This window comes from Aphanomyces astaci (assembly GCF_000520075.1).
Source record: "Aphanomyces astaci strain APO3 unplaced genomic scaffold supercont1.33, whole genome shotgun sequence".
Lineage (NCBI taxonomy): Eukaryota > Oomycota > Saprolegniomycetes > Saprolegniales > Verrucalvaceae > Aphanomyces > Aphanomyces astaci.
This window is the reverse complement of record NW_009798296.1, coordinates 439675-465966: the sequence shown is the minus strand read 5'-3', so window position 1 is coordinate 465966 and position 26292 is coordinate 439675. Positions and strand designations below refer to the sequence as shown.

General features: G+C 48.0%; 16 protein-coding genes across 18 annotated transcripts; 9 read left to right on the top strand and 7 right to left on the bottom strand.

The window, feature by feature from the left end:
• Nucleotides 1–2529: 2529 nt before the first annotated feature.
• On the bottom strand, nucleotides 2530–3518 carry H257_11356 (ribosomal protein L15). The gene is made up of 2 exons (XM_009838255.1): nucleotides 2990–3518; nucleotides 2530–2924 (listed from the first exon to the last, which is right to left on the bottom strand). Exons 1-2 carry the CDS (start codon nucleotides 3467–3469, stop codon nucleotides 2634–2636), a joined length of 771 nt encoding a protein of 256 aa, XP_009836557.1. The 5' UTR covers nucleotides 3470–3518; the 3' UTR covers nucleotides 2530–2633.
• A 145-nt stretch (nucleotides 3519–3663) lies between these two features.
• Nucleotides 3664–4336, top strand: H257_11355 (hypothetical protein). Its single transcript, XM_009838254.1, has 3 exons — nucleotides 3664–4050; nucleotides 4102–4218; nucleotides 4271–4336. The coding sequence occupies exons 1-3, from the start codon at nucleotides 3682–3684 to the stop codon at nucleotides 4313–4315; spliced, it is 531 nt and encodes a 176-aa protein (XP_009836556.1). The 5' UTR covers nucleotides 3664–3681; the 3' UTR covers nucleotides 4316–4336.
• Nucleotides 4280–4911, bottom strand: H257_11354 (hypothetical protein). Its single transcript, XM_009838253.1, has 4 exons — nucleotides 4801–4911; nucleotides 4698–4740; nucleotides 4536–4648; nucleotides 4280–4487 (listed from the first exon to the last, which is right to left on the bottom strand). Exons 1-4 carry the CDS (start codon nucleotides 4885–4887, stop codon nucleotides 4329–4331), a joined length of 402 nt encoding a protein of 133 aa, XP_009836555.1. The 5' UTR covers nucleotides 4888–4911; the 3' UTR covers nucleotides 4280–4328.
• Nucleotides 4912–5164: 253 nt separating this feature from the next.
• On the bottom strand, nucleotides 5165–6062 carry H257_11353 (hypothetical protein). The gene has a single exon (XM_009838252.1). The coding sequence runs from the start codon at nucleotides 5982–5984 to the stop codon at nucleotides 5268–5270; it is 717 nt and encodes a 238-aa protein (XP_009836554.1). The 5' UTR covers nucleotides 5985–6062; the 3' UTR covers nucleotides 5165–5267.
• Nucleotides 6063–8434: 2372 nt separating this feature from the next.
• H257_11352 (hypothetical protein) lies at nucleotides 8435–8800 on the top strand. Its single transcript, XM_009838251.1, has one exon. It carries the CDS (start codon nucleotides 8460–8462, stop codon nucleotides 8697–8699), a length of 240 nt encoding a protein of 79 aa, XP_009836553.1. The 5' UTR covers nucleotides 8435–8459; the 3' UTR covers nucleotides 8700–8800.
• A 614-nt stretch (nucleotides 8801–9414) lies between these two features.
• H257_11351 (60S ribosomal protein) lies at nucleotides 9415–10214 on the top strand. Its single transcript, XM_009838250.1, has 2 exons — nucleotides 9415–9527; nucleotides 9635–10214. The coding sequence occupies exons 1-2, from the start codon at nucleotides 9502–9504 to the stop codon at nucleotides 10149–10151; spliced, it is 543 nt and encodes a 180-aa protein (XP_009836552.1). The 5' UTR covers nucleotides 9415–9501; the 3' UTR covers nucleotides 10152–10214.
• A 704-nt stretch (nucleotides 10215–10918) lies between these two features.
• H257_11350 (hypothetical protein) lies at nucleotides 10919–11831 on the top strand (the record flags this gene model as incomplete). Its single annotated transcript, XM_009838249.1, has 1 exon — nucleotides 10919–11831. The coding sequence occupies one exon, from the start codon at nucleotides 10919–10921 to the stop codon at nucleotides 11669–11671; it is 753 nt and encodes a 250-aa protein (XP_009836551.1). The 3' UTR covers nucleotides 11672–11831.
• A 184-nt stretch (nucleotides 11832–12015) lies between these two features.
• H257_11349 (histidine-tRNA ligase) lies at nucleotides 12016–14257 on the bottom strand. Its single transcript, XM_009838248.1, has 10 exons — nucleotides 14041–14257; nucleotides 13918–13981; nucleotides 13790–13868; nucleotides 13690–13736; nucleotides 13510–13636; nucleotides 13107–13184; nucleotides 12872–12983; nucleotides 12700–12777; nucleotides 12441–12632; nucleotides 12016–12393 (listed from the first exon to the last, which is right to left on the bottom strand). The coding sequence occupies exons 1-10, from the start codon at nucleotides 14245–14247 to the stop codon at nucleotides 12127–12129; spliced, it is 1251 nt and encodes a 416-aa protein (XP_009836550.1). The 5' UTR covers nucleotides 14248–14257; the 3' UTR covers nucleotides 12016–12126.
• Nucleotides 14258–14486: 229 nt separating this feature from the next.
• On the top strand, nucleotides 14487–15103 carry H257_11348 (hypothetical protein). Its single transcript, XM_009838247.1, has 3 exons — nucleotides 14487–14606; nucleotides 14652–14737; nucleotides 14801–15103. The coding sequence occupies exons 1-3, from the start codon at nucleotides 14520–14522 to the stop codon at nucleotides 14961–14963; spliced, it is 336 nt and encodes a 111-aa protein (XP_009836549.1). The 5' UTR covers nucleotides 14487–14519; the 3' UTR covers nucleotides 14964–15103.
• A 582-nt stretch (nucleotides 15104–15685) lies between these two features.
• H257_11347 (hypothetical protein) lies at nucleotides 15686–16655 on the bottom strand. Of its 3 annotated transcripts, XM_009838244.1 has the most exons (3): nucleotides 16106–16655; nucleotides 15922–16035; nucleotides 15686–15876 (listed from the first exon to the last, which is right to left on the bottom strand). In XM_009838244.1, exons 1-3 carry the CDS (start codon nucleotides 16631–16633, stop codon nucleotides 15832–15834), a joined length of 687 nt encoding a protein of 228 aa, XP_009836546.1. In that variant the 5' UTR covers nucleotides 16634–16655; the 3' UTR covers nucleotides 15686–15831. The 3 variants fall into 3 exon arrangements, with proteins under 3 accessions (XP_009836546.1, XP_009836548.1, XP_009836547.1); XM_009838246.1 differs by having other exon boundaries at nucleotides 15922–16655; XM_009838245.1 differs by having other exon boundaries at nucleotides 15686–16035.
• A 209-nt stretch (nucleotides 16656–16864) lies between these two features.
• On the top strand, nucleotides 16865–17891 carry H257_11346 (hypothetical protein). The gene has a single exon (XM_009838243.1). The coding sequence runs from the start codon at nucleotides 16887–16889 to the stop codon at nucleotides 17418–17420; it is 534 nt and encodes a 177-aa protein (XP_009836545.1). The 5' UTR covers nucleotides 16865–16886; the 3' UTR covers nucleotides 17421–17891.
• On the bottom strand, nucleotides 16866–17891 carry H257_11345 (hypothetical protein). The gene has a single exon (XM_009838242.1). It carries the CDS (start codon nucleotides 17864–17866, stop codon nucleotides 17435–17437), a length of 432 nt encoding a protein of 143 aa, XP_009836544.1. The 5' UTR covers nucleotides 17867–17891; the 3' UTR covers nucleotides 16866–17434.
• Nucleotides 17892–18550: 659 nt separating this feature from the next.
• H257_11344 (ubiquitin-60S ribosomal protein L40) lies at nucleotides 18551–19084 on the top strand. The gene is made up of 2 exons (XM_009838241.1): nucleotides 18551–18616; nucleotides 18722–19084. The coding sequence occupies exon 2, from the start codon at nucleotides 18730–18732 to the stop codon at nucleotides 18889–18891; it is 162 nt and encodes a 53-aa protein (XP_009836543.1). The 5' UTR covers nucleotides 18551–18616; nucleotides 18722–18729; the 3' UTR covers nucleotides 18892–19084.
• Nucleotides 19085–19615: 531 nt separating this feature from the next.
• H257_11343 (guanine nucleotide-binding protein subunit beta-like protein) lies at nucleotides 19616–20685 on the bottom strand. Its single transcript, XM_009838240.1, has one exon. The coding sequence runs from the start codon at nucleotides 20652–20654 to the stop codon at nucleotides 19698–19700; it is 957 nt and encodes a 318-aa protein (XP_009836542.1). The 5' UTR covers nucleotides 20655–20685; the 3' UTR covers nucleotides 19616–19697.
• Nucleotides 20686–21047: 362 nt separating this feature from the next.
• Nucleotides 21048–21332, top strand: H257_11342 (hypothetical protein; the record flags this gene model as incomplete). The annotated part of the gene is made up of 1 exon (XM_009838239.1): nucleotides 21048–21332. One exon carries the CDS (start codon nucleotides 21048–21050, stop codon nucleotides 21330–21332), a length of 285 nt encoding a protein of 94 aa, XP_009836541.1.
• A 3244-nt stretch (nucleotides 21333–24576) lies between these two features.
• On the top strand, nucleotides 24577–25236 carry H257_11341 (hypothetical protein; the record flags this gene model as incomplete). The annotated part of the gene is made up of 1 exon (XM_009838238.1): nucleotides 24577–25236. The coding sequence occupies one exon, from the start codon at nucleotides 24577–24579 to the stop codon at nucleotides 25234–25236; it is 660 nt and encodes a 219-aa protein (XP_009836540.1).
• Between the last annotated feature and the right edge of the window lie 1056 nt (nucleotides 25237–26292).

Below are 26292 nucleotides of genomic sequence, written 5' to 3'. Positions count from 1 at the left end.
TAGACTAACTTATCCGGAGTACTTGAATGGGGACCATTTCTACCGTCCTTTGGCTTTATATGCAGTAGCCAAGGGACTCACTCGGCACGACTGGCTGTGGCATTTCGCAAGCATTCATCACCACCATGAATTATACGCAATTTCTAGGAGGGCCAACTCCTGTCTACCCCAAACTTGGGGAAAGTTTATACTATTGTGCTTTTCATGTAGTTTGCCCGTTGTTTAACTGCGTTAAACAACCAGACGTTTAAAATAATATAAGCCCGATTGAATATAAAACAACGCTAAACACAAGTTCTGCATTTCAGCAGAATAAAACAACGCTTACTTTATTTCAACTGCTAACTAATCGAGTTGCAGCACCAGGCCAACTTACGCCGTACAACCACCAGTTCATCACGATGCATACCGTATTAGGATGTGAAATGGGAGTACTATACATCATGTAGTCGTAGTGCGCCATTGCCTTCCACGTACAGTGCTAAGGTTAGAGCAGATCAAGAGTTGAAGGTATGGCATAGCTTTGAATCATTGGACAGAGCGACGACTACATGTACTGTAGCCTAACTATATCCCTAACGTTATATACATTACTCGGAGTAGATAATGTTAGTACTGTAGTGATCACGGATGGGAGGTCATGTATGTGGCCATAGCTCCTTCAGTTTCATTGCGTCAAGCACCTTGACATGTTGACGTAAAGCAAGTTGTTTGCCAGAATGAAAACGGCAAACAACTTGTTTTACGAAAGTGCCAGTAAAACCACCTTCAACCAACCAATCATCGCATTAGATGAAGTAACTTTAAACAACGCACCCAACCGTTATTCAAGTTACTTTAGACATTATTTAAGCCTGAGAAATTTTTAAACAATGAATTTAACCCTGGAATTGCCAAAAAAGGTGCAAAGCACAATACTATTAATAGTACTAGTATAACATTACCGGTAAGTATCAGGGATGTCACGTTTGGTTTAGAAAAACCATTATTTTTCAAAAAGGTTTTTCAAATTATTATAACCTTAAACTCAAGGAAGTAAATTGCATTGCTTTATACAGTAAATCTTCAAGAATTGAGGTTTCGATACGAATTTCCAGACCCCATCGAATCTGAATCAATCATCTCGCCTCCTAATCGAATCGCGAATCGACGCTATTGGCTAATCCATTTTTTAGTGGATATGATTGGCAATCAGAACTCCGTCATGATTTAATATTGATTCGACAAACCAGGCGAATTTTGGAAGTTTATAGCAAATTAGTTCGCAATATTGCCGATTTTCTTCAAATTTCCCAATTTTGCATTTTGTTCAATCGAGCACAAATAGAGCCGAGACATCTGATTGGCCATTGGCCATTATCCACTTCGCCCTTTCCAGTAGAAACTCGAAAATGGATTGTAGCCAATCAGCGATAAGTAATTTGAGATTGACCAATGGGAGAGTTTGGTGCTCGATTCGCTCGGCGAGATTCGATTGAACGGGGTCCGGAAAGCCATACCGAATCTCCAATACTACGCTAAACTCTTTTTGGAGCACACTCACCGGTGTGACCCCATTTCTACCAGTGGCACAGGATTTTCACCCTCGCTGTATCACCTTGCCGTTACTCTTGCCTAACTAGAAAACTCTTAACACGATTTACATCGCCACGTTTTTGTGGCAAATGTATGAAGTCTTGATGTCGTCGCGTTGATTTTCTGTTTTGACGACGCACTTTCGCAGGGGTGCGTGCTCGATGACTTCGACAGCGCGCATTTCTTTCAAAGTGAGAAACAAGGTGTCGAAGGATCGTGTGGAAATGCTCAAGTAACTCATGTACTGTACATCAAGGCAAATTTACAACGCATTATTCAAAGTATTCATCGATATCGTTTACCGCATCCCAAGGTGAACATTCGGATTATTAACTTGATATGATACACATTTTAATAGCTTCGAGCCAACAACATGAAGTAAGAACACGAATTGTGCTGCATACACCTTGCTTTACTTCAGGCGTTATACATGTCGGGATGTTATATCCGGATTCTATGTCTTGCGAGCATACAAAATTTGAGATAAAATGGGCACAACTATTTATGGTTTTTTTTATGGTTTTACAAAAAACTCATTTTTCCAAGATCATGGTTTTTTCCATCCCTGGTAAAACATTATAATTACTGTCTGGACTGTTGCGAAATAGCCTAACGTACAGCTACTGTAGACTCGCCGCCCATCCATCCTATTCTTTTTTCCAGTCGATTCAACTCGAATAGGGAGATCATTTGTACGAGGCATTGGCATCACTGTACCTGGTCGAGTGGTCGGTTAGTGAAGAAGTGGAGGCATGTATTGATAATTTACTAACGATATTAACACTACAACACTAGTAAGTAATAGTAACTACTACTATTAATAGTTATTAATAGTACTAGTACGACGACTCTCGTCGACTTGGCTAACTGTTAGTGCATCGACGAGATCGTGATCCACAGACTGAAATAACGTTCATGTCGTTCAAACGGTAGTACTTATCCCATCCATGTATATGTAGGTCTTCAATTTCACTTGCTTAACGTTACTAGTAAGTGCTTATTAGTGCTGCATTCATACTAACGTTAGTTTAGAATGACGGTATGCTGCATTCGATTGATTAAGCTGACGACGACTGGATCTTCTTGAGCGCTTCCTGGGCCTGGATCTCCGCCGAGAGGTACCCTCGCTTGTTAATGTCCGTGTAGTATCCCATCTTCTTAGGGGGCGGGCGGGCCAGTTGGGGCAGCGGCTTGCCGTCGAACTTGTGCGGTTTAAGCAGAGAGCGCAGGCCGAGGCGGTTGAAGTAGACCGACTTGATGGCGCCACCCGCGAGTTCCACGGCTTCAATCGCACCTTGGGATGCCTGGGACACCTCGATGTTGATGGGCGTTGTCAGCGCAGATTTGCCCTACCATTACCCAGCTATTAGACAGTGATACAACCTTTCTCGCTTGAAAGCAGTCAACAACTCACCTTGGCCAGCAACTTGACGCCGTGCTTGACGCGGGACGTGGTCAGAAGACCAGAGTCGACCAGCGTCTTCATCGTGATGGTCTGGGTCGCATCCACGCGGCCCATGTCGATGAACAACTGCAATCGGTCCACGTTGAGCGTTTCCATGGGAGTGGCCCACTTGTTGTTGAAGCCGCGCTTGGGCACGCGTTGGTAGATGGGTGTCTGCCCGCCTTCGAAACCCAAAGCAGGACCGGAGCGACCGCTGCGAGCCTTTTGACCCTTGTGCCCGCGGCCGCATGTCTTGCCCTTGCCGGATCCAATACCACGACCGAGACGCTTGCCCTTGCGCGCGGCGCCAGGGTTGTCGGCCAAGTTGTTGAGACGCACAGGTTCGATCAATGCCGGAGCAGCAGACCCGTACGACGAGAAGCGAGCGATGGACGCCGACGCCGGCGCCACGGCCACCCGGCTGAACGCATGTCGGAGAGCAAACATCATCAAGCGAAGGTCACGATGAGGGTGAGCCAGTGGTGGCTCCGCTTGGCTGGTGACCGATTCCAGCGATTCCATTGGCTGGATTTTCCCCAATCACATCCTTGCCTCGTATTTTATCCGGATATTTTGGGATGTGATAAATTCATAAAATTAGGGTTAAATTGGAGAAAATGATGCGCAATTATTCAAATTCCAGCGTGGAATCTCGCGACTTGATGGACGGGTACCTCCGCTTCCGCCAAAAGTGCAAGGAATGGCAGACGGGACATGACACCCTGCTCCGCATGCTCTCGTCCTTCCAGAGTCAAGTGGAGTCCATGCGAGGGAAGCTCTCCGACGAGGACACTCTCATGCTGAATCGGCCAATGGACCCATTCCGTTTGGAAGAGCTGTTCGTGTCCATTCAAGAAATGCCGCCAAAGTTGGAGTCGATCCTCCATGACATGTACGACATCTACCACGACACGAGGAATGCATCAAGTCACGACAGCAAGAAGGAACATGGAGCTCCATGCTCCCGCCGCGACTATATTGGATTCGTCGGCGTTGAAGTGGACATGTATGAAGCGGAATTCCAGCACATCGTACGACAAGACAGTCATATCCATCATTCTCGTCATGCATCGTGTGAGTAGGAAGCGGTAGTGAACTCCCTGCATTTCGACACTCCTAGCAACGTCTGGAACACGTACATCACGTCCCTATCCACCCAGCCCTTCCTCGACATGGATGTCCTTTCTGCCATCACAGAGGTACAGACTCTGCTTCCTTATCATGCACGATGTCTCATCGGCCAATATGCAGAAACATAACTTTTCGTATCGGCATCGTACACGTCAACTGCCATGATAATATACATGGATTACCACGTGTTTGGAATTGTACTCTTACTCGGCGGTCCCGCGACGACTGGAGATGGAGATGGGGCATCCACATGATGCTCTGTCGTCGCTCGTTTGAACTGGGCCGCGATCTCTTCCATATCCTCGAGACATAGTCCATTGAGGAAGGATGCTTGCACCTACAGCTCCACGTGTGGGTCCATGGAACCATGGTCGACGATGTGTACCTTTTCAAACTCCTTGCGGATGCGCACCGACTCCGCGGGCGTGAAGTACTCCTCCAGGAACGTTTCCAAGGCCGTGCTGAACGACACATCCAAGCGGGGTCGCTTGTTCGCACCTGGCTCACATGTCACGCACCAGACTGGACCTCATGCAGCAGTTGATACCTTCTCCGAGCTCCGTGATCGTTGACACTGTCTTTTCTTCGGGCTACAGCGTCCATGAAGCTCAAGATCTCCTCTTCCAGGACATCATCATCCATCGTCTTACCTCGCGTTTCCATGCCACGCGGTAATGGGTCTTCTTCCGTACCACAGGGAACTGCGCAAGGCGGCGCGTGAAGTCGGCTTCGTCCATTTCTACGATGGCGAGGGAGGGAATATGTATGACCTCTAAAGTGCGATTTTGACGCTGCGTTTAATACGTTATATTCCCAGGTCAACGTTAAAACGTATATTTTCAAGGAGTCGCGTTTCGACCATTCCGAGAATCTCGGCGAGCATTGGGCAATGTGTGGGCTTATGAGATGCCCCTACATGCATGCTCCTAGGCTCTACCGGCATGCTGAGTGTGCTGGCGTCGGAGCCGCCGAGCGTCCATGACGATGAGGAGTCGCTACATGGGACAGTCGGCACACCGGTGCTCGATCACCATTCTCAAAGACATGACAAAGGTGCTATCTATGCTCCAAGGATATTCAACACATAGTACCACGATGCACGATGGTATCGGCAGTATTATGATCGCTCCTTTAAGCTTTCGATGACGCTGGCACGCATCATGGTGCTGAGCACCCCCGCGCATCCGTCCGTGCACAGCGAGATGGCTTCTTGGACGCGGTCGTAGCTGAGTTTTCCTTGCTGTATGAGATGCGTGATCTGACCTTGCGCCGCCATGAACGCCACGAGCACGTGCTTGGTCGTCTGTTCGTCGGCGGTCGGATCGAGGACGATGTTCCCGTCCCATTCCCCGGCACTGCATGCCGCCACCATGTCGATCATTTCCACGCCGGCATCCACGAGCGCCAACGACGCACATGTGATCGCGGCGCTCAGTTCGCTGCCGTGCCCTTCCAACACCACGGCATGGATGCTCACCTGACACTTGGGGAACTTGTTTACGAGGATCGCAGGCTCCAATGCTTGGCGCATGAGATTGCCAAACTCCGATTCGAACGTCGCCATCGTCGACGGAAGCTTGATCTCGCATGTGATGGGCTGCCCTTTCGTCTGTCGAGGGTTCGTCTCGGCGCGAGGCCCGTACACTGCGCACACGACTCGCGTCTGCCCAAACTCAACGTACGCCGACCCTGCAGCATGACTCAGAACGCCGCATCGCATGAAGCATCCGCGGAACTCGTCGCCACTGCGTCCGTCCGCGCGAGGTGCTCGTGACTTGCCATCCTTTGACGGGGACTCCGCGCGTGTCGGTTGCGGGAAGTACACGTTCTGCATGTTGTTTGAAGGTTTGGAAACGTACTTACTTCACTGGTAGGATGGAATGCACTGTGATAATTTATACTGTGTGTGCTGGATTATAATATTTAGAAAGGGTATAGGACATTTCAAGGCGTGAAATAATAATATGGAGGCATTTTACAGGTGTAAAACAACATGGAGGCAATTATGAATAGTGAGTATTATATAGTAGTATTATTAATATTAATAGTATTATTGATATTAATAATACTTCGAAGTACTATAATTCACTATAATACGTAGTACGTACTACTATTAATAGTATTAATAATAGTAGTAATAACTGTTCTATTAATAGCGTACAATGCAAAAGTGGAGGGAACATATTTAACAGTTAGCAACTTACTATAGTAGTAGTATAAGTGTTGTCCAGTGAATACGTTGTGGTGTAGCTGAGCTAGGAAAGGCTTTGCACTGGTGCATTACGAATTGAAGATCGTTCTAGTTGCGCATTGTGTCAAGTATATGGACTAGTATGTACTAGTAGTATGTACTACCAGTCCTGTCAGATGCGATGAAATACGTGGCGCGATGGTAGCCCGTTGTTCTGGCTCGTACAGCCATCACCTTGCCTTACCACATGAACGAGTTCGTCCAAACTTCACGACGTAGCCCACAGGACGAGGAGCTAGCTCTACATATGTACTGAGTCACCCAACGACATCAGCAAACGCAAGTGCCCGAACCAGTGTGAAATTGAGTGGGCCATCTCTCTCGAGTTTGAATCTACTTACTCTCACTAGCCAGTAACAAGTGGAATTTCAACAGATTCGCATGCTATTTTACCGGATCAAAACGCAGGCTGGCTTATCCGGATAGTTGCGATATCAATAACGTGAATGCATATTGTACGACACAAATCCAATACAATTTTCAATGAAGTAAAATAAAACGTCCTAGTACTTACTACAGAGGAACTCGTAGCTAGATGTAATCCAATTTTGGCGAATACCACCACTTGTAGATCCCGAATGTCCTTGTAGAAGGGACGATAAATCCGCAAGTACAGTCATTTGAAGTACAATATTGCGCCTGTATATTCTTCACAATACAGGGCTCTGAGATCCATGTAATATTCGCATCGAATGCTGATATTTGAATGAATGATGGGGAGTCCAAACAACGAATTCGTCGTGTTTTGCGCTGAATGCGTGTTTCGGATGTCAGATTCAACAGCCTACATCCATCTATATTTCAAAGCATTTATATATAGCGGTGCTGATAGTGCGGTCGAACAAGATCCATTCAAATCCGAGCGGATGGGTTACTATTACCGGGGACAAAGATCGCAAGTTTTGAATTCCGCGAAGATTCGAATATTCGTGAATCTTCAGGAATACTAGAGTATTGGCTAGTATGTTGGCAGTATATAGTATTTTTATCCGTATATTTCGGAGAAATCATTCCATTTGTAAACCAGCAAGCGTCAGCGACAAATATACATATACAAATTCCTCGTATCAAGACCAAGTGCAGCACAAGGGTTTCTTAACACGAATGGATTTATTCGTAGAATGCCATTTGAATACCATATTTCCGTCATCTCCCTGGAATGAGCCCAAGGCTGCAATTAAATACTTCGGAGTAACGTAATGGTACTATTTGGTTGTTTATTCCGCTGTGAATTGGTAAACAAACAATTCCTATTTCCCCAATATTGAACCCCCTTGTAATTACTACCGGTAGTACTGTACCTTCCTTGCACGAGAGGCAGGCAGCATACATACTGTATGGTCTGTAGTATGCGGTGAATTGTAAAGTGGCCTTGAACTGTATTGGCAGCACTACTAGTACTACAGAGTGGTATGCAGATACATATACCTAAGGGCGATATAATACTCCGTGCATTCGTGCTGTATCGCGCCGACATCCGCGTTTTCTAAAAGTGTGAAAGATATCAGTATGTACTACGTAATACCCAAAATCAACAAACATTTCGAAAATAATGATGTCGCAGTAGGAAGTAGTACTAGTACTACTATTAATAATAATAGATGGCTCGACAACAAGTGTTCATAAAACGTACTATAATACTATTAATAGTAGTAGGAAGGATAATAATAATAATATTACGTATTAATATAAGCCACCCCAAGATTCGCGCGTGAATCTAGCCCCAAACACATGGACTCATGTCCACGATCTGCTCATGTTCAAGTCATGTGCTGCATCAATAACGAGTCGTGACCATATTGTCGTAGCCATCTACTACGTAGTACTTCGAAGTAGTTGAATAGTGTTATTAGTGCATGTGCGCTTATTATTAAAAATATCTGTACCCGGTAATAAATGGTGAATTTTATTTCCATATTTGTCATTAATAATATTACAGTAGTATTCCATCCACACATATTCAGTCGAAATGTCCCCCCTCCTCACGTCCTCTTTCCAACTTCAACATCAAGTGTGTTCATTTCCAAATTTTTCGTTGCTACCACATCAAGAGCCATCATGGACGGCGGCGGGTACACGTCTGCGGCGCACACCCTCCGCACGGAAGCGCCTTCGTCGGACATTGTCGCCGCCATGGAACAACTCAAGCGCCAGCGCAGCGCCGTGGAAGGCAAGCGCATGCAACTCGCGCAATCCCTCGCCCTTGACGACGATGCGACCAAGCGAAGTACCGACGTCAAGGCCACAGAGTTCGCGCGGCTGTTCCAAGACAACGTCGTGCCCCTGCCCCTTGCGTAAGCCCATGCAGTCGCTCCTTCCTTCGGCGTCATTCTATTTAAAACACTAAAGTCCTACCAAGTGTTCCTGAATTCGATGTATTGCGCGGGGAACGAGCTCAAGTACGATGTGCTTGATCGAAGGGAGTCGTGTGGATCAAATATGATACAAACACAAGGAGCTTGGCTTCATAACCTCCTACCAAGCAGCAGCCGAAGCATTCACATTATGCGTTGGCTTCTTCATGGATCCGTTCGAGTCCAACCTTTCCTTGGTGTCGCTGTACATGTTGCGTCCATCACTTTGTGTAACCTTCATCAAAGCCCTGCCTTGCTTGTCAACGGCCGCCGCTGCAAGGCGCCACAGGCTGTGGCGTTATCATCGCAACCTGGGAGTTCCATGTCCACAGGAAACAATCCTCTGTTGTGGTACTGTGCATGACGTTGAGGGCTACGATGTTCCAAGGTCTCGATCTGCCGATGCCTCATACCGTACCTCATCTCCATGGCCATGCTATCATCAGGTTTCTACAGAATCGCCAAACCTCGTTGTTTCGATATTCAATTCCAACAGGTTTCCCACAACGAAACCTGCAAGATCGAATATCGAATGTGACAGTATTATAATGGGGCATCATCTGTGCGATTTGATTGGTCGGTTCGATCATTGGCTCTGCAATCGCAATGGCTGTCCTGTGGCACGACATCTTTTTAAAATAGTTTGGTGTTTGTATACTCGAATTTCCACGTTTATTTAATTATTCCCCTTTTGTATTTCCACAGAGCGCCGTGTCCAGTTACTTTTCTTTTGCAGGGTATTTGCCATGGTGTCTCTGAAGCTTCAAAAGCGGTACGTACGTGGACGCGCCGCCGTCTCCCCCTTATTACATAGACACATGGAGCTCTTCCTCCCTTCTCTCCCTCGATGACGATCGTGCTCATGCGATGCTTCTGTAGTCTGGCCGCTTCGGTCTTGAAGTGCGGTAAGCGCAAAATCTGGTTGGACCCCAACGAATCCACCGAAATCGCGTTGGCCAACTCGCGCCAAAACATCCGCAAGTTGGTGAAGGATGGCTTTGTTATCCGCAAGCCCCAAATCATCCACTCCCGCGCTCGCTTCACCAAGCGTAACGCCGCCAAGCGAAAGGGTCGCCACACCGGCATCGGGAAGCGCCGCGGTACCGCCAACGCCCGTCTCCCGTTCAAGGTGATCTGGATGCGTCGCATGCGTGTGTTGCGCCGTCTTCTCCGCAAGTACCGTGACTCGAAGAAGATCGATAAGCACATGTACCACGACTTGTACATGCGCTCCAAGGGTAACCAGTTCAAGAACAAGCGCGTGTTGATGGAAATCATCCACAAGCTCAAGGCCGAGTACTTGCGCGAAAAGTCCCTCAAGGATCAATCCGCCGCCCGCCAAGAGAAGGCGCGCGTCGCCCGCGACCGCAAGGCCGGCAAGGACGACAAGCCTTAAGCATCTACGGACACACTCTCTTGACCCTGCTAAGAAGTTAATGGACATCTGCCCCGGTTTCCATCTCTCTGCAATTACTTTCGATAAAGGGCCCGGGTGGTATTTTTGTCCAATGAGATTGGAGACGGAGGTTTTCCATGGATTTGATTGGATGATACAATTTAGTGCGAGGAATCAAATTCCAACTTGCGCAGCACCGAGGCCGCGAGCGCGGCACATGCATATGTGTCATGACGTCCTCACGGCCCTTGAAGATACAGGAAGGGGGGGCTGCAATGCATAGCTGTTGTCGGTGGCGACGAGTATGGCATGCATTCGATCCTCACATTCCTTCCTTCGTGAAGGGTACACAGCGTTACCTGCCTGTGTACTATGCAAGACGAGTTGGTCGAGTGTCTCGACGATCCTTACCTGTTCTGATGTGAATGGTGAATCCTCGTTATGGAGGAGTCTCGTTGCATAGAGAGATAGCCCCAGCCAGCCAGCTTTGGCAACGTGTTTGGTCCAGCTGAGGTGGGGGAATGCAGTCATCGCCATCGCATTCCCATCCTGGCAACCAAACTCTGACTTACAACCACGTCGCACATTTGCACATGCCTTCAGACAAGCGACCTAGTGGTGCATCTCGTTCCCCGTGTCCCAGACACTTTCGGAATGGCGTCAATCGGAGCAGTCCACTGACCTTCAAACATATAACAAATTGCGACCTAATGTTTCACAATAGTCGCCATTATTATGTCACAAATAGTGAATGTCCATTTTCCAGCATGGCACGCAAACGCTGCCGAACCAGCACGCCGGCAGTCGACAAAAATGGCGGGATGGCGCACGTCCTGCGCTTTCTTCCGCGGCAATCCCTCTCGTCGATGGCTCAAAGTTCACGTGCATGGCATGCTCTTGTGCACAGGTACTTTTGCCTCATGCAAGAGGACCTGTCTGGTGGGTTGGAGCTGTCGTTGGCTATTCCCGTCGTAAACACAGTCGACAGCGAACGATACCCCCAAGGTTTCGTGTACCAAACGTCCACAACGTCCATCGGCGGCATGAACCTTCCTCCGCCACTCGAGCGGCATGTCCCCGTGGAAGTGTTCAAACACCATCGGACGGGATGGAGTGTCCGCGCGACAACTGCAATCGGTTCCGTGGATTCGTTCATCGGCGAGTACGTAGGCCGCATTGTGCGCACGGCAACGATGGATCGAACGTCGAGGTACATTGTAAGCATCCGCGAAGAGGACAAGGATAGCGGTGGCATGATCTGGCGGACCAACGTGGACGCGCGCGACGTCGGCAACTTCACGCGCTTTATCAACCACTCATGCATGCCCAACGCGAGGTGGGACACATATCGATCGCCGACGTCGTTCTTTCCGCGCATCCACGTCATGTCCCTGCGCGCCATCGACGCCGGCGAGGAAATCACCGTCGATTACGGCGCGGCCGCCGGCATCGGCACCACGCATTGCCACTGCGGCACTGCAACATGTCGGGGCTTTTTACCATTCGACAGTACTTTGTAACTCATACAAACCCCAGTGTACAGTTAGCTGTACTAGTACATACTACTAGTACTAGTAGTCAATTGGAAGGATTTATTTACCGTAGATATTTCAATCTTCGAAATGAGTACTATTATTAATAATAGTATTGTCCTTTGACCCAAAATTAGGACTTTTGGGGGCTGAGTCGCCAAATTGATCGATTTGTGAATATTAATTGAATCACACACGAATTCGATGTTGTACGTTGGTCGAAGAACGGATTTGATTGGCCACTTGAATCGTAATCTAGGTTTTGATTGGTCGATCATCGATTGTCTGTCGATTTGGTGACTAATATATACTATATAGTGTACTACTTCGAAGTACTTGATGTGTGATTGTATTGAATATTTGAATTCTATTTGCGTTTTCATAGTTCACGGTGCAGATCAACCACACATACGGTAGATCATATAACCGTGAAATGACCTTGTCTAAGCTAGCAACTGGTCAAAATATGCGACAACGTTCTCGGCCGGCAGCGTCTGCTGCGTCCGTCCGCCTAGATCCTTCAGTGTCACATATCCTTGATCGAGCTCATCTTGGCCCAGTAAGATGGCGTAGGTACATCCAAACTGGTCGGCCAGCTTGAGCTGCTTCTTGAGCTGCGGAAACTCAATCCAATGCACGACATGGCCGGCCCGCCGCAGTGCCGCCGCCAACTGTATCGCAGACACGCCCACGTTGCCCACAGGCACCATCTAATGACCCATTATGATGAAAATATCAACAGGATGGCTCAAGGTACCGCAATCTGCGTCGGCGGGGGCCGACGGACGGGGCCTAGTGCCGTGAGCCGGTCCACGCCGGCGGCCCACCCCACGCAAGACATCGCTGGGCCCCCTAGGGCTTCGACAAGGTGGTCGTAGCATCCCCCAGCTAAACATGCGAGTCCGGACGAAGAATCCACAAATTCAAACACTGTGTGGCTGTAGTAGTCCTAAATAGTTAGTTGATTAGGTAGTGATTAGGTAGTTGATTAGGTAGTGATTAGTTGGTTACTGTACCAATCCACGAACGAGGGTGTGATCCAGCTGCGACGAGATGCCCAGCGCCGCCAATCCGTTTTGCACCACATCAAAACGCTAGATACAATAACATAGGTTTATAAGAATAATAATAAATCACGAGTGTATGGTAGAAATATATATAGATATTGGATTAACCAAACGAGTGTACCGTGCGGGCGCTTTTGGTTAAACTGTCGAGCAACCGCGGCGCGTCCTGCAGCAATTCCTTGTCTCGACTATCCTTGGAGTCCAAAATGCGCAGCACGCTGCCACGCGTTAACCTAATGTACGTCTATAGGTGACGAATTTATATCTCTATATATATATATATATCGTAGCATAAATAATATATATATATAGTAGCATAAATTATATATATATATGATGGACAGAGTCCAACGTACCGCTGTTGGCTGTCGGCCGAGAGTTCGTGCTTGAGTGGGTCCAAGAACGCCGTGAGGGTGCTTCGGTATGCTTTTCGACTACATTATGTTAAGACCGTTAATGTACTTCAGTGTATTCGTTAATGTACTTCAACGCATGCACTAATGTACTCTATGCAGTCACGAATGTACGTCAAGGCATTTGTAGTTGAATGCATATGAATATTGGTTCAAGGTTAATGTAGTTCAATGCATATACATGTAGTTCATTCATTCGGTAATGTACTTCAACACGTTCGTGAATGTACTTCAAGGCAGTCGCTAATGTACTTCAATGCACTCGCTAATGTACTTCAATGCATTCGTTCATGTACTTCAAGGTGTTCGTGAATGTAGTTCAATGGGAATGTAGTTCGTTTTACACCTGTCCACACATCCGAGGGTGTTGATATGCAGCGTCAAGTCCAATCCGAGCGCGTTCACGACGTCGTTGGCCATGGCCAGCACGTCAATGTCGATATGCGGCCCATTCGACCCGAGGTATTCGATGCCTACAAGCCAAGGAAGGGTAAGGGGGTTTATGGGTGTAGAGTACGCATCCGACCAAACTGCTGGAATTCGCGGTACCGCCCGCGCTGGGGCCGTTCGTAGCTATGGATGAGAGATGAGATTTGCCAGGATGTAATACATGTCCATCGTCATACCGAAACATACTGCCAGAGTACGACACTTTATGCGGACCAGCGTATTGCAACCCGTTGCTTAGCATGGAACGCACGACACCTACGCACGAAATCGATGACCCATGAAACCATGTGCATGTATATCGGACCGGCTGTGCCTTCAGGCCGCAACGTCAAGCTGTTGTTCGAGTTGTCTGGGAAGGTATACATTTCCTACATTGTGGTATTGTTACATGTATGTATTGGTCGGTGGATGGAGATGTGCGGGGTACCTTGGACACAATGTCGGAGGTGGTGCCAAGGGAGCGCATGTATAGGTCGGTGGACTCGATCATCGGCGTTTGGACGGGAGCATACCCGTACCGACTGCACGTGGACTGCATGATGCTCACCACATGCTGCTGGGCTGCGAGGTCTTTCGCCCAGAGGTCCCTTGTCCCGCGGACGGCGGCCACACCCGTGGCCTTCTTGGTTGCCATTGCAATAGTGGTCGAAACCGGATATGTATTCGGATGTTTTCAAAATACCGGTAGTCGTATTTCCACCTGGATTGTTGATTTGAACTATTATATCGTTTTCAAGTTATCGAAAACGGTATTTTACACAGTAAATGATTCATTTGTTTTTTTAAATATAAATGAAAATGATCTGAAAATCATTTATTGCATTTGACCTGTGTACGGATAAGTAGTTTGTCGTATCCGGTGCATTGAAATGAAGCCATAGAACGAACGACACCACCCACGCGACAATGAGCACCGAGGCGACCCCGACAGTAGACGAAGCCAAGACCGAGTGGCGCTCCGGGCGACTGCAGTGGTCGAACCAAGCTGAGCATGTACGACAACCTCCGCGCATCCTGTCCGTCTCACCACATGGGTAGAAACTGAAGCAAGAGCTAAACGCGACGGCCCTGGCAAAATGCCGCGACAGGACCTCAGCCTTCCACGAATGCTCCAAGGAACATGGGTACGGCCACATGTGCTACCTATGAGCACGTGGATATGTCGTTCTCATGCATGTCTGGGGTAGGTTGATGGTAGTGTTCAAGTGCCGTGAACAGAACCATGCGTTGAACGAGTGCTTGCATGAGTACACGAGCAAAGAAGCGCTGGAAGCCCTCAAGGCCGCAAAAGTGAACGACATCCCCGTCGTGATCAAGGAAGTCCCGCGCAAGAAGTACTTTGAACAGTAGAGCCCCCACGCCTGCCTCGTGCTTCGTCGCCTAGCCTACTGCGACCGCCGCTCTTTGGTTTATAATGATCATGACACTAGACACACAGAGTTGCTGTTTACACCTCAACTAACGATCGAGTAATCCCTCGAGTATGCAAGTACTAGTTCAAGCTTTAGTGCAAGCCCATCGTAGCAGTGTCATCTTGGTGACGAAGATGAAACTCGTGGAAAGGTATCCGATTGAAGAACTTGAAGCATGTTCAATATGGAATGTATTCATCCGCCATTCTAGTACTACTGTAGTATTACTACTACTGATAATACCGTCTGAATGATATGGTCGATAGTATTACTGCTGAGAATCGTCCTCGTACGTAGTAGTACTACACCTTTTTGCAGTTAAGTTGGACGAATGACCGATGTATTTGGCCGTGCACCCGATATATTTGGTGGTGTGCCCGATATAATTAGCCATGTGCCCGTTTAATTTGGCCCGCTGAGGTCGTGCACCCGATATATTTGGCGGTGTGCCCGATATAATTAGCCGTGTGCCCAAGTAATTGGCCATCTGCCCCATGAATTGTGTCGTGCGCCCGATGAAAATAGAATAACTCAAATTAAAAATTGAACTCAATTAAAAAATGCAGCACATCGGGCATTCGTCCAACTTAACTGCAAAAAGGTGTAGTATAAGTTCCACGTGCTCAGTGTTTTACAAACCTACTGTACGTACTGCACACCCGTTATAGCTATCTTCCATTAGATTAACTGTTAGCCCAGATCGTTACTATCATCCACGACTATGACGTTTAACGTCACTTTATATGAATATGGTTGCCACGAAGATATCGGTCTAACTGTTATTAACTAGTCTCGCTTCTTGGTTACTATGGCTTGGGTTGCTGGCAATGGTACAAGTGAGAGCCCAAGTCCTACCAAGATGTTTCTGTCATGAACATGTGTCAAGATGGACAGACCTCGGACGCGGTCATCGGGTCGATCAGCGGCACCATTTGACAAGGACTGGAGAAGCACTCGATGCCTTTGCAGTGGTAATGCAGTTGGGCCCGCGCCAACTCGGACATGACTTTCTACTCCCATCGTAGTCATGGGGGCGTTGATAGAGACAGGTATATGCACGTAGTAGATAGATGATGATACCTTGAGCTTGGTGACTCGGAAAAACTCGAAGCGCTTCATATGTACATCAACCAGCGCATTCACGTTCTCTACGCGGCGCCGTTGGTCATGCACGAGGCGCTGCCGCTTTTCCCGCTCCTTGTTGGTCTGAAGCATGTCGTCCACGTCCCTTTGAACCTTCTTCAGGGTCTTGATGGACTTGTCGCGGTCCTCCAGCAGGCGCTTCATCGGCACCACGGCCCAGTCCTGGATCTGGGCAAGCTCCACCATCGCTTGTTGTTCAGGACGAACGACCAGAAGCTCCCGCGTGTCTGTGCTTAGTGTCTGCGTCGCCTCGGCGTACGTCGAGAAGGCGCGCTGCAGGGACGGCACGTTCTCCTGGGCCGCGCACTCTTCCAGGGCCTTGGCCACCTTGGCCGCAAGCACATCTCTCTGCTCGCGGAAGGCGACGGTCTGATGGATCTGATCCTCTAGCACCTTGAGGTTTCGCTCCAGCACATGCACTGCATTCCACAGGTACGTCGTCCGCTCGTCGACATCGTCCTTCATGGTGAAAGATCGTCCATTCGGTTGAATGGAGTGTTATCCGGCTGATCGACTTCGGATTTACTACTATTAATATAAAAATATATATAATTAGGACAACACCTAATATTGATATTGCCTGATACATTTTTGGAAATAATTAAAACAAACTTGAGCAATTTCAGCCGAAATTCGATATTTTTCGACATATGGAGAAAAAGTCCAAAACCAACCAATCGGCGCTCGGAAGGGTTTCCGCATTGTGTGGTTTGACGTCATGTTCTTCCTCAAGCAACTCAAGCGGGAGCTGCTCCTGCATCCGATGCACTTCGGCCCAAAGCTTCATGACATCATCCGACTTCGGTTGATCGAAGAGGTGGAAGGGACGTCGCTTGGGAAGTTTGGGTATGTCATCGCGGTCACGGAGGTGCGCGACGAGGACATTGGCCAAGGCGTGATCCAAGACAACTCGGGGTACGTGTGCTTCAACATTGCGTACCGTGCAATCCTGTTCCGTCCGTTCAAGAACGAAGTGCTGGATGCGGTCGTGACGGTCGTCAATCAGCTCGGCTTCTTCGCCGAAGTCGGGCCGCTGCAGGTGTTTGTGAGTCGGCACGCCATGTCCACCGACCTGAACGAGGGATATGACCACGAACAAAGCGCGTGGATCAGCCAGGACCGCGAAGTGGAGATCCGCAAGGGTGTCGGCGTCCGCTTGAAGATCATGGGGGTGTCCATCGACGTCACTGAGATTCAAGCGATCGGGACGATCAAAGACAATTATTTAGGTGTAATTTCGTCGGAATACTAGCAATATACGTCACTTCATCGCGACCATGGCCATCCCTTGCCCACACGACCCTTGATGTCTTCTTGGGATTCGTTCACATCGTCCGCCGCCGCCGATGAATCCGTCCACGTGCCTGTAAGTGACACCGACGGCTTTGGAGGAGCAGGAGAGGAAGGCCGACTCGACTTCATAGGAGTCGAACTCACAGAGTTGACGAGTTCGCGCACATGCTGCATCTGCGAATGTCCGTACGCGAGGTGCCGCTTCACCTCGGTGGGGTTGGTTTCATGCCGCGTCGCGTCGAACTTGGCGCGGATGGTATGTTGAACTTCCAGGCGGGTATCCCTGGCAAGCGGACGGATCTCACGAAGGAAGAGACGGTATTGCTTTAGGACCTGGCTACGGTTGACGAAGTATGCGAAGGACAGCGCTGCGCCACCGCCCACGCGGGAGGTTGGGGTCACCATGAAGGTGAACGAACTTCACTTGTCGTGCCAGTGTTGCATGTCTTGGAAATTGTATGCAATATAATAAATCCCAATCCAATTAATATTCGCCAATACATGAATAGAATTGACAAAACACGCGAACGATTCCCCCCAATCAGTACATGTTCGACCTTTTTCCACGTTTCCACAACCTTGATTGAGAGTGTTGCAAAGCTCTGTGCTGCGCAATCTTGCTTCTCCCATACGACGACTAAGCTTATTTCAAACTTCTCTGCTCCTACAACGTTATTATGCACTGATGAGGGCTTGGAACTTGGCATCCAAGTAGGTACAGTACTGCAACGTTGGTCATGTACTAGTAGTCGATTGGTCAGAATTTAAAGCTCGGCAGTGTACATTCAGTTTGATCAACCCATAACGTCGAGTACTACTGTAGCGCAGATAGTACTAGTAATGGACTTCATTTCACGGGTGGTTATGCAGCATTGCGTGTTTACGCGGTCTATCTGTCTGTACCAGCCAGCAGCATCTTTTGTGGCCCTGTGGATGGCATGAACTGCATTATGGGAATTGTACTCTGGTTTGGTCATTTGAAGGCCTGCCAATCCACCAATCATAAACGAGATTGTATTTTAGCCAATCCCAAGCGTTCACAAGCAAAGAGGGTTTGCGTTCATAAGACAGGGGGATTTGATTGGGTGGATTTGGTTGGCTTGTGGGGTCGGTTTTGGGCTGGTTGGTGTCAGAGGGAAATCTACTGACCAACAGGTATGGAGCGTCGACATGATGAGTGCATGCATGATGGGGAGAGGAGACGTGGAAGATGATGCACAGGCAGGAGGTACATCTCTGATGATGGGGTTGTGTATGTAGTAAAGACCATGGCTATTGAACCGACCCTTGCGGCTTTGGCCAAGAAGACGAACTGCGAAAAGCAAATCTGCCGCGTGTGCTACGCGCGCCTCCCCCCTCGCGCGTCCAACTGCCGCAAGAAGAAGTGCGGTCACTCCAACCAATTGCGCATCAAGAAGAAGATCAAATAGACTCGTGTGTCCGAACTATTCGATGCACTTCCAGTGTGCGTTGGCATCAGCAGTGTGTGGTTCGCGGCGCGTTGGCCGAGACGGCGTCTATGTATTCTAACCCGCTGCTCGCGTGTAGCAATATAAAACGACTCTTGAATAAACACGGGAACCACCCTGAGTCTCTTCCCTCAACCCCGTCCTTCACGCAGCATCACGTTGTCGTACATATTCCATCAAGACATAGATGGAACGCTAGCCAAGCGCCAACTGATCGTTCCTTGAACGCTACTAGCAGTAGCATAGATGGGTACTTCACATACAGCCAAGTAACTATGTAAACTGTGCAGCACCCGCGATATCTTTCATCTCAACAGTCATGGGAGTTATGAATAGTAGTTGTTCCTCCAATCCTTTAGTAACTATTAATACTATATATTTATAATATGTATATTGGTGTTAGTATTACTATGAGCTCCACGTTTTTCGCCTACAACCGCAGTGTAGCTGTAGCTGTAGCTGTAGCTAAGGGCAAACTGACCCAGCTACATGATCGCTCGACACTTTTCAGCCAACAGTTACAATATTATACTACTAGTACATCCCAGCTACGTATACCTACCTACCTGTAGCCGGCTACAGCTTTAGCTCTATGCCCATCGTCTAGCTAGCTAGCTAGCTATTCCCTAGTTAACTAGTAGTCCTACAATACTCGATCGTCCATCTATCGTATTCAACCACGAGATACAATACCAACATGATGCGAGTTAGTTATTGAAATTTCGATTCGAGCGACCACAAGTATGTAGCTGGCAGGTGGCGGTTGCTTAGTTGGAGCCGACGGCATACACGCGGACAATACCGTCCGTGTACCCGGCAAACAGCGTCTGGCCATCGGCGGACCATGCGAGGGACACGGCATGCGGCGGCTGAGACTTCTTGCCGACGTTTTCAAACTCGGGCACGAGCTCATCGACCACGACCTTGGACTCCAAATCCCAGATCTTGATCGCCGACGAAGTGGCCGCTACCAACCAGTAACGGTTGGGAGAGAACACGAGCGCATGGATGATGTCGTTGGCTTCGAGCGAGTACAAGCGCTTGCCTTCGTTCAAGTCCCAGAGCATGGCCACGCCGTCCTTGCCGCCCGACGCGCACAAGGATCCGTCGGGGGAGACCGTGACGGTGTTGAGGTAGCCGGTGTGGCCGCACAGGTTGGTGCGGAGCTTGCAGTTGGTCAAGTTCCACACCTTCACGAGGCGGTCCCACCCCGCGGACACGATCAACGGGTTCGCCGACGACGGGGAGAAGCGCACGCAAGATACCCATTCGGTGTGACCTTCCTCGGTGATGGTGTACTTGCACTCGCCGAGGGTGTTCCACAACTTGATGGAGCGATCGCGGGAGCCTGACACGATTTGGCGGTTGTCGGCCGAGAACGCGACCGAGAGCACGTCCTTCGAGTGACCGACGAAGCGGCGGGTCGTGATGCCCGTGTTCAAGTCCCACAAGCGGAGGGTGCCGTCCCACGAACCAGAGAGCGCGAACTGGCCGTCCGACGAAATGACCACGTCTTCCACGAAGTGGGAGTGCCCGGTCAGGCGGCGGCGCGCGTACCCGTAGTTGTCGGGGTCGGCGTCGTGGGTGAGCTGCCACACGAGCACGGACTTGTCGCGCGAAGACGTGACCACCAAGTTGGGGTTCTCACGCGAGGTGGCGATGGCCGTCACCCAGTTTTTGCCGTGGCCGGCGAGCGTTCCGCGAAGCACCAATTGATCTCCCATGGTCGAATGAATTGAAAAAGTGAGGGTGGCGTCGATTTGAGAAATTGAATGGCGGGTGCGGTGGACTCGATTAAGTTCGGTTTCGTGGAGGCAAATCGGAATTAAACGAGACGACAAATGAACACACATTTCAATTGTCCTTGAACCTGTACAATATAATCAATCCATATATTGTATTATGAAGGATTTTGGTCTTTTTTACAGTGGGCGAATTCTGATTTTCGATCCAGTAAAACGGAGCAGAGGAAGTACTACTCTGGAGTACTGGTACTGTACTACAGTACTGTACGTAGTAAGTACAAAAGTCAGCTCAAAGTTGACGTTACCACTCACCACCACCCCACAAATCCAAGTAGTTTAGCTAGTACTATATACACTTTTAGCGACGGCATTATGCGGCCAAACATCGTGGCTGCCGCATACCAGTCGTCGCGTTGCTTTGTGTACGCGAGCTTTACGTCAGTGTCGCGGCCGTCGGCGAAGTCCTTGGCGCCGCTCAACCAGATGGGACTTGTCCCCTTGGTTTCGCCGTTCGAGCGCACCGTGAACCAGTATGTTGGGCTTAGGTTCAATAGGGGACGGGGGGATCCATCATTGCAACGAGGCATCTTCGGCGAATTCGTGGATGGGGATACGCGCGGGGGGGGCGCGGGACTTTATGCACTCGGGCAAGCCTAGAAGGAAAACACTCTTGTTAATATATATTGGTTTGAAAGGGGGGATAATAGGTATATAAGTGGGGGACCTCTGTCGTCAGGGGGGCACAAGTCAGATTGCAACTATAGCGACGCGTTGGTGGGAATGTGGATCGTGCGGACGGTAAAGTTGACAAATTCAAGTTTCAGTCCAAGGGTACAGTCGATGTCTCTATTGCCAGAAGCGGTATCACAACCTTCTGCCGCCGGGGGGCTGCGGAATTGACCTACCACGTTTTGATCTTTGGAGATGGCTATGCCCGTGGCATACAGGGTGCAAGGCTGTCAAACACCAGCGCGAATGGACCTGTCCCGACTTGGGACGCGGCGGCGGCGTAGACGAGAGCAGCAAGGAACTTCATGGCAATAAGTGAAAACGAGAAATGAAAAAGGGGCTGACATCGCCGTTGTGTGGATTTTTATAATTCAAACAAGAATTGAACGACCAAGCCATAATCGATGACTGGCTCTGGGTTCCGAGGAATTACCCGGCAGCAGGTAGTTACTACCTGTTGGCTACGGGTGTTGTGTATGTGTGGAATGGATTTGTCTTTTGCAAAGAAATTGGTTGTCCAGGCCATATTATCCGTTAACTCGATACAACCAGGTACTGCACTGTACTGTAACTACAGTACATTTGTGCCTGTGATCTTTGTCGGGATAACTAAAACCAGTTTAAGATAACTTAACCAATTTAGGATAACTTTGTATTGCCCAATCACACCTCGTTATTCAAAACCTCTGTCATATAATGCTGACCATTCCGTCACGTGAATGAAATGCAAAAGCCAGCGGAGTAGAAGCCATTGGTAACAGTCATTCACGATTGAGTTTGAAGTACCCTAGTCGACACGGCCCACATTGGGTTGGATCTGAGGTTTTGTCGAGTGTTCAACTCAGTGGACATCCTTCCACAACAGAAATACAACTCTATAAAACAATACCCTTGTATAAATGATATGAAATCTGTTGTAACCGCTTAACCTAACAACACAGAATTTCAATGCTCCAACACATACATACTTTAAGATAAAAAAGTTATCCTAAATTGGTTATCAAAATGTAAGTACAAATGCTTAGGGCTGGTCTGGATGCCACCCCATAAAATTATGCCATAAACCGTTTTGGCAAGTCTGCAAAAATTTCCCAAAGTCTCATATCCCATGAAAAAAAGAGAAAAGAAGTATCAACAAATCTTGCCAGTTGAATTATGAAAAATCGATTTCCGATTGACATGTGAAGTGCAAGACTTGAACGTGAACATAAACCATCATAAGAAAGTTGGGCCAAATCGGTCTATTTTTTTCTGCCATAAAACATCCGATTCTCGAGAAAAGTGTGGCATATTGTATTGAACTTTGGTGGCATCCAGACGCACAAAATTTCGAAAAATGGAATATTTCGATTTTGGCAACTTTTCTTGGAAAAACAGCCATTTTATGCCATTTTTCGTGGCATCCAGACCCGCCCTTAGAAAGTAACAAATTTTCCTGTGAAGTTCATCGTCTAAACTGATAATTCGATTATGAAGTGAAAGCGGCGCGTCTTGTCTATTGGAATCACTAACGTTACTCAAAACTCAAATATTGTTACGGACTTATGTCCATTCTACTCCGACGCCTCCAAAAAAGTTATCTTAAATTGGTTTTTTACGTTAACTGTAAATCTGCGGACTTGAAACCATGTCGAGTGTCCAGGCCGACTTCACACGAACCCATTCCTTGGTGATCACTACAATTAACGTTACCAAGTACAAGTATTTCGTCAGTACCTGACATTTTCCCCAACAAGATGAAGCCATAGGACATTCACGGTTGGGGCTCATATCTCGCCAAGGCACCGCCAGCACAAAACTATAATTCCGCAGCCCCCCGGCGATAGTAGGTGGTTGTGACCCAGCCCCCGGCTGTAGAAGCATCGACTGTACCACGGGACTTTGACCCTTGAATATATCAACTTTACCGTCCGCACGATTGACATTCCCACTAACGCTTCGCTGTGGTTGCAAGCTGACTTGTGCCTTTCCGTATACACTGATCCACCTATAATTCCCCCCTTTCAAACCAATATATATTCACGAGAGTTTTTCTTCTCGACTTGCTCGAGTGCACCAAGTCCTGCGCCCCCAGGCGTATCTCCATCCAAGAATTCGGCGGAGAGGTCACGTTCCAATGGTTCCCTGCGTCATCTGTTGAATGGACTGGCTTACCGTGTTCTCCAAGGACAACTTGCCCATCTGGTTGTAGACCACGAACGACCCCAACACTTGTCGCATGTCAAGTTAAACTTACACAGATCAAATAAATAACGTGTGCAAGATCGACCTGCTTTTTACTACGTACTAGTAGTAGTATTGTCAAGTTTGGAGTTTGGGGTATGAGCAGCACCAAATCGGCAGACAATCGATCGACCAATCAAAACCCAGAACACTTATCAAGTGGCCAATCAATTTCACTTTTCGACCAATTCAACACTGAATTAGTGTGTGACTGAAACTAGTATGATTCTGGACGACCTTTACATACAAAAGTCAGGACAAATAATCCATCGATAGATTTGGCGAATCAGTAAAAGGACGATACAGTGTGAGCTTGGTAGGGACGTAATTCGTCTTTGTAGGCGGGACCGGCCGGATGTCTTGTTCCGCTTTGTAGGCATTTTGCACAACTTGTGCTACCGATACAGTATACTGGTACTACTCTGGAAGAAAGTATAAGAAAAGTCATCTAAGTTAGCCTGTGAACAGTATTGGCTTGGTCATATCTCTTAGTAATACTATCTGTGGATAGTACCTCGAAATCCTATTAATAGTATACTAGTACTATTCATGGTACTTGAGTACTGTACCACTGTTAGACTTCCTTATTATATTGTCTTCCAAGGAGAATTCATTAATGCTTTGCTTTCCACTGTCCAAATTGCATGAACTTGACTGTTTGCCAACTATTAATACTTTTAATGTCACTAGGCAGATTTCGCAAATTCTAGTTTTGTTTTATCCACGTTCTATATTGTAGAAGGTGGATAGAGTGAAGGAAAAAAGAGTCTGAGTTTCGCAAACTCTCCGCTGCAAACAGCTTTTATCCAGATAAAACCAACCAATCAAATAAAGCCGGGTGTGCTGGTTACAAGCGCATCGAATACAGAAGTAACTCCAGAATATGCTGTCTGCTGTCGAAATCGACCTTCTACTAAGTCGTTGCCGCAGCGGCAATTTTCGCCGAAAGATGCGACTACTTCGCCTTATCGCATACGTCGTTGAACGTCCGCTTGTCCCCGATGTCCGGTTTGACCTGCTTGCGCTTTCCGATGCCGATTCAACCTTGAAGTTTCGCTTCGACGTTGCTGGGGTCCAAGCTCTCGTGTCCGCCCTGCGCCTACCCGTTGTGATCTTAACATCAAGCCACGACCGTTGCTTATCTACGGAGGCACTCTGCATCACCTTGTACCGCATGTCCTACCCACGTCGGTACTATGACATGATGGCCACGTTTGGTCGGTCTCGCGAGTCGATATGTCGTATCTTTAACGACATTATCGATGCATTGTATTCGAAGTGGAACCAGGTGCTCTACTTCTGCCAGCACATTGTTGCCGACCGCCTTCCCGCGTACTCAAGCGCTATTGTGTCCAAGGGCTCACCGATGGAGAAGATATTTGGCTTCATCGATGGAAGCAAATTCGAGACCTGCCGAATCACTCAAAAGCGCAGCCGCCGCCAGTTGGGTTTCTCCGATTTGCAACGCCTCCTGTACAGTGGGCACAAGTGTCGTCATTGCTTGAATTTTCAAGCTGTGACGGCACCCGACGGATTGTGTGTTCACTTTTGGGGTCCAATGGGGAAGGCTCACGCCACGACACCACGATGCTTCGGCTTAGCAAGCTAGAAGAGTATCTGGACGAGAACCGTCATGTTTTTGACGGTTACCTTATCTACGGTGACCCAGCGTACGGCGTTCTTGATTGGGTCTGTTCCGGTTTCTAAGGAAGCCATTTGGACCAGCCCCGTCGTGACTTCAATGTAGCCATGAGAAGAGTGCGGCAGTCAGTGGAGTGGTCATTTGGAGCCATGAAACAGCAATGGGCGATGGTCGCGTACAAGATGCAGCAAAAAATTTTGCTACAAAATGTCGGCAAGGTAATTTTGGTTGCCATGTTATTTAGCAATTGCCACTGCTGCTACTATGGTGGAAACCAAATCAGCGATTACTTTGGAATTGTTCCACCGTCGCTATGTGAGTATTTAGTTTTGCCAGAGAACTGAGTATAAATTTAGAAACATGATATGTTGTTTTACGTGATTCTTGTTGTCTACTGCTCTGGTCCAAACAAATGTATTGCATTTTTTATCTTGATTAAAGTATGGAAGGGCAGAAAAAACATCTTGATATTTGTATTGAACCTTTAAAACGCATATTCGAACACAAAAATTTAATGACATTTTATTTTATTACGGTTACTGCTCGGATTTGGGAATTCATTTAGGCGCCCATGTGAGCAAGTGCTTTTTCATGGACGAGTGGATCACAACGGACATTAAACAATGTCAAGTCCTTGATTGTAGCGTCTTTACTCATATGAGGAAGCTTATAATCATTTTTGCCCAAGGAATTAAGCGTCGATTCCATCACCTTTTGCAAGGTAATGAAGTTTTTCGACAACGTGTCACAGGGCAGCTCATCAAATGAGCTTTCTACAGCACCAATGAGCTCCTCGATGGTTCGAGTGCACTTTTGACTTTGTAGACTTTGTATTGAATTGAAGTATCCTAAATCCAGGACATTAAAGTCTGGACTATTAGGAGGCTGGTTCGCAGCTTCAATGCCAATAACACCAGACTGAAGCAGCAGTTGCGTGGTCACACTATTATGTGGACTCGCATTATCTTGCTGCAAATATATTGTTTTATTTTGGTCTTGACGAGGCATTTTTGCCTTAATTGC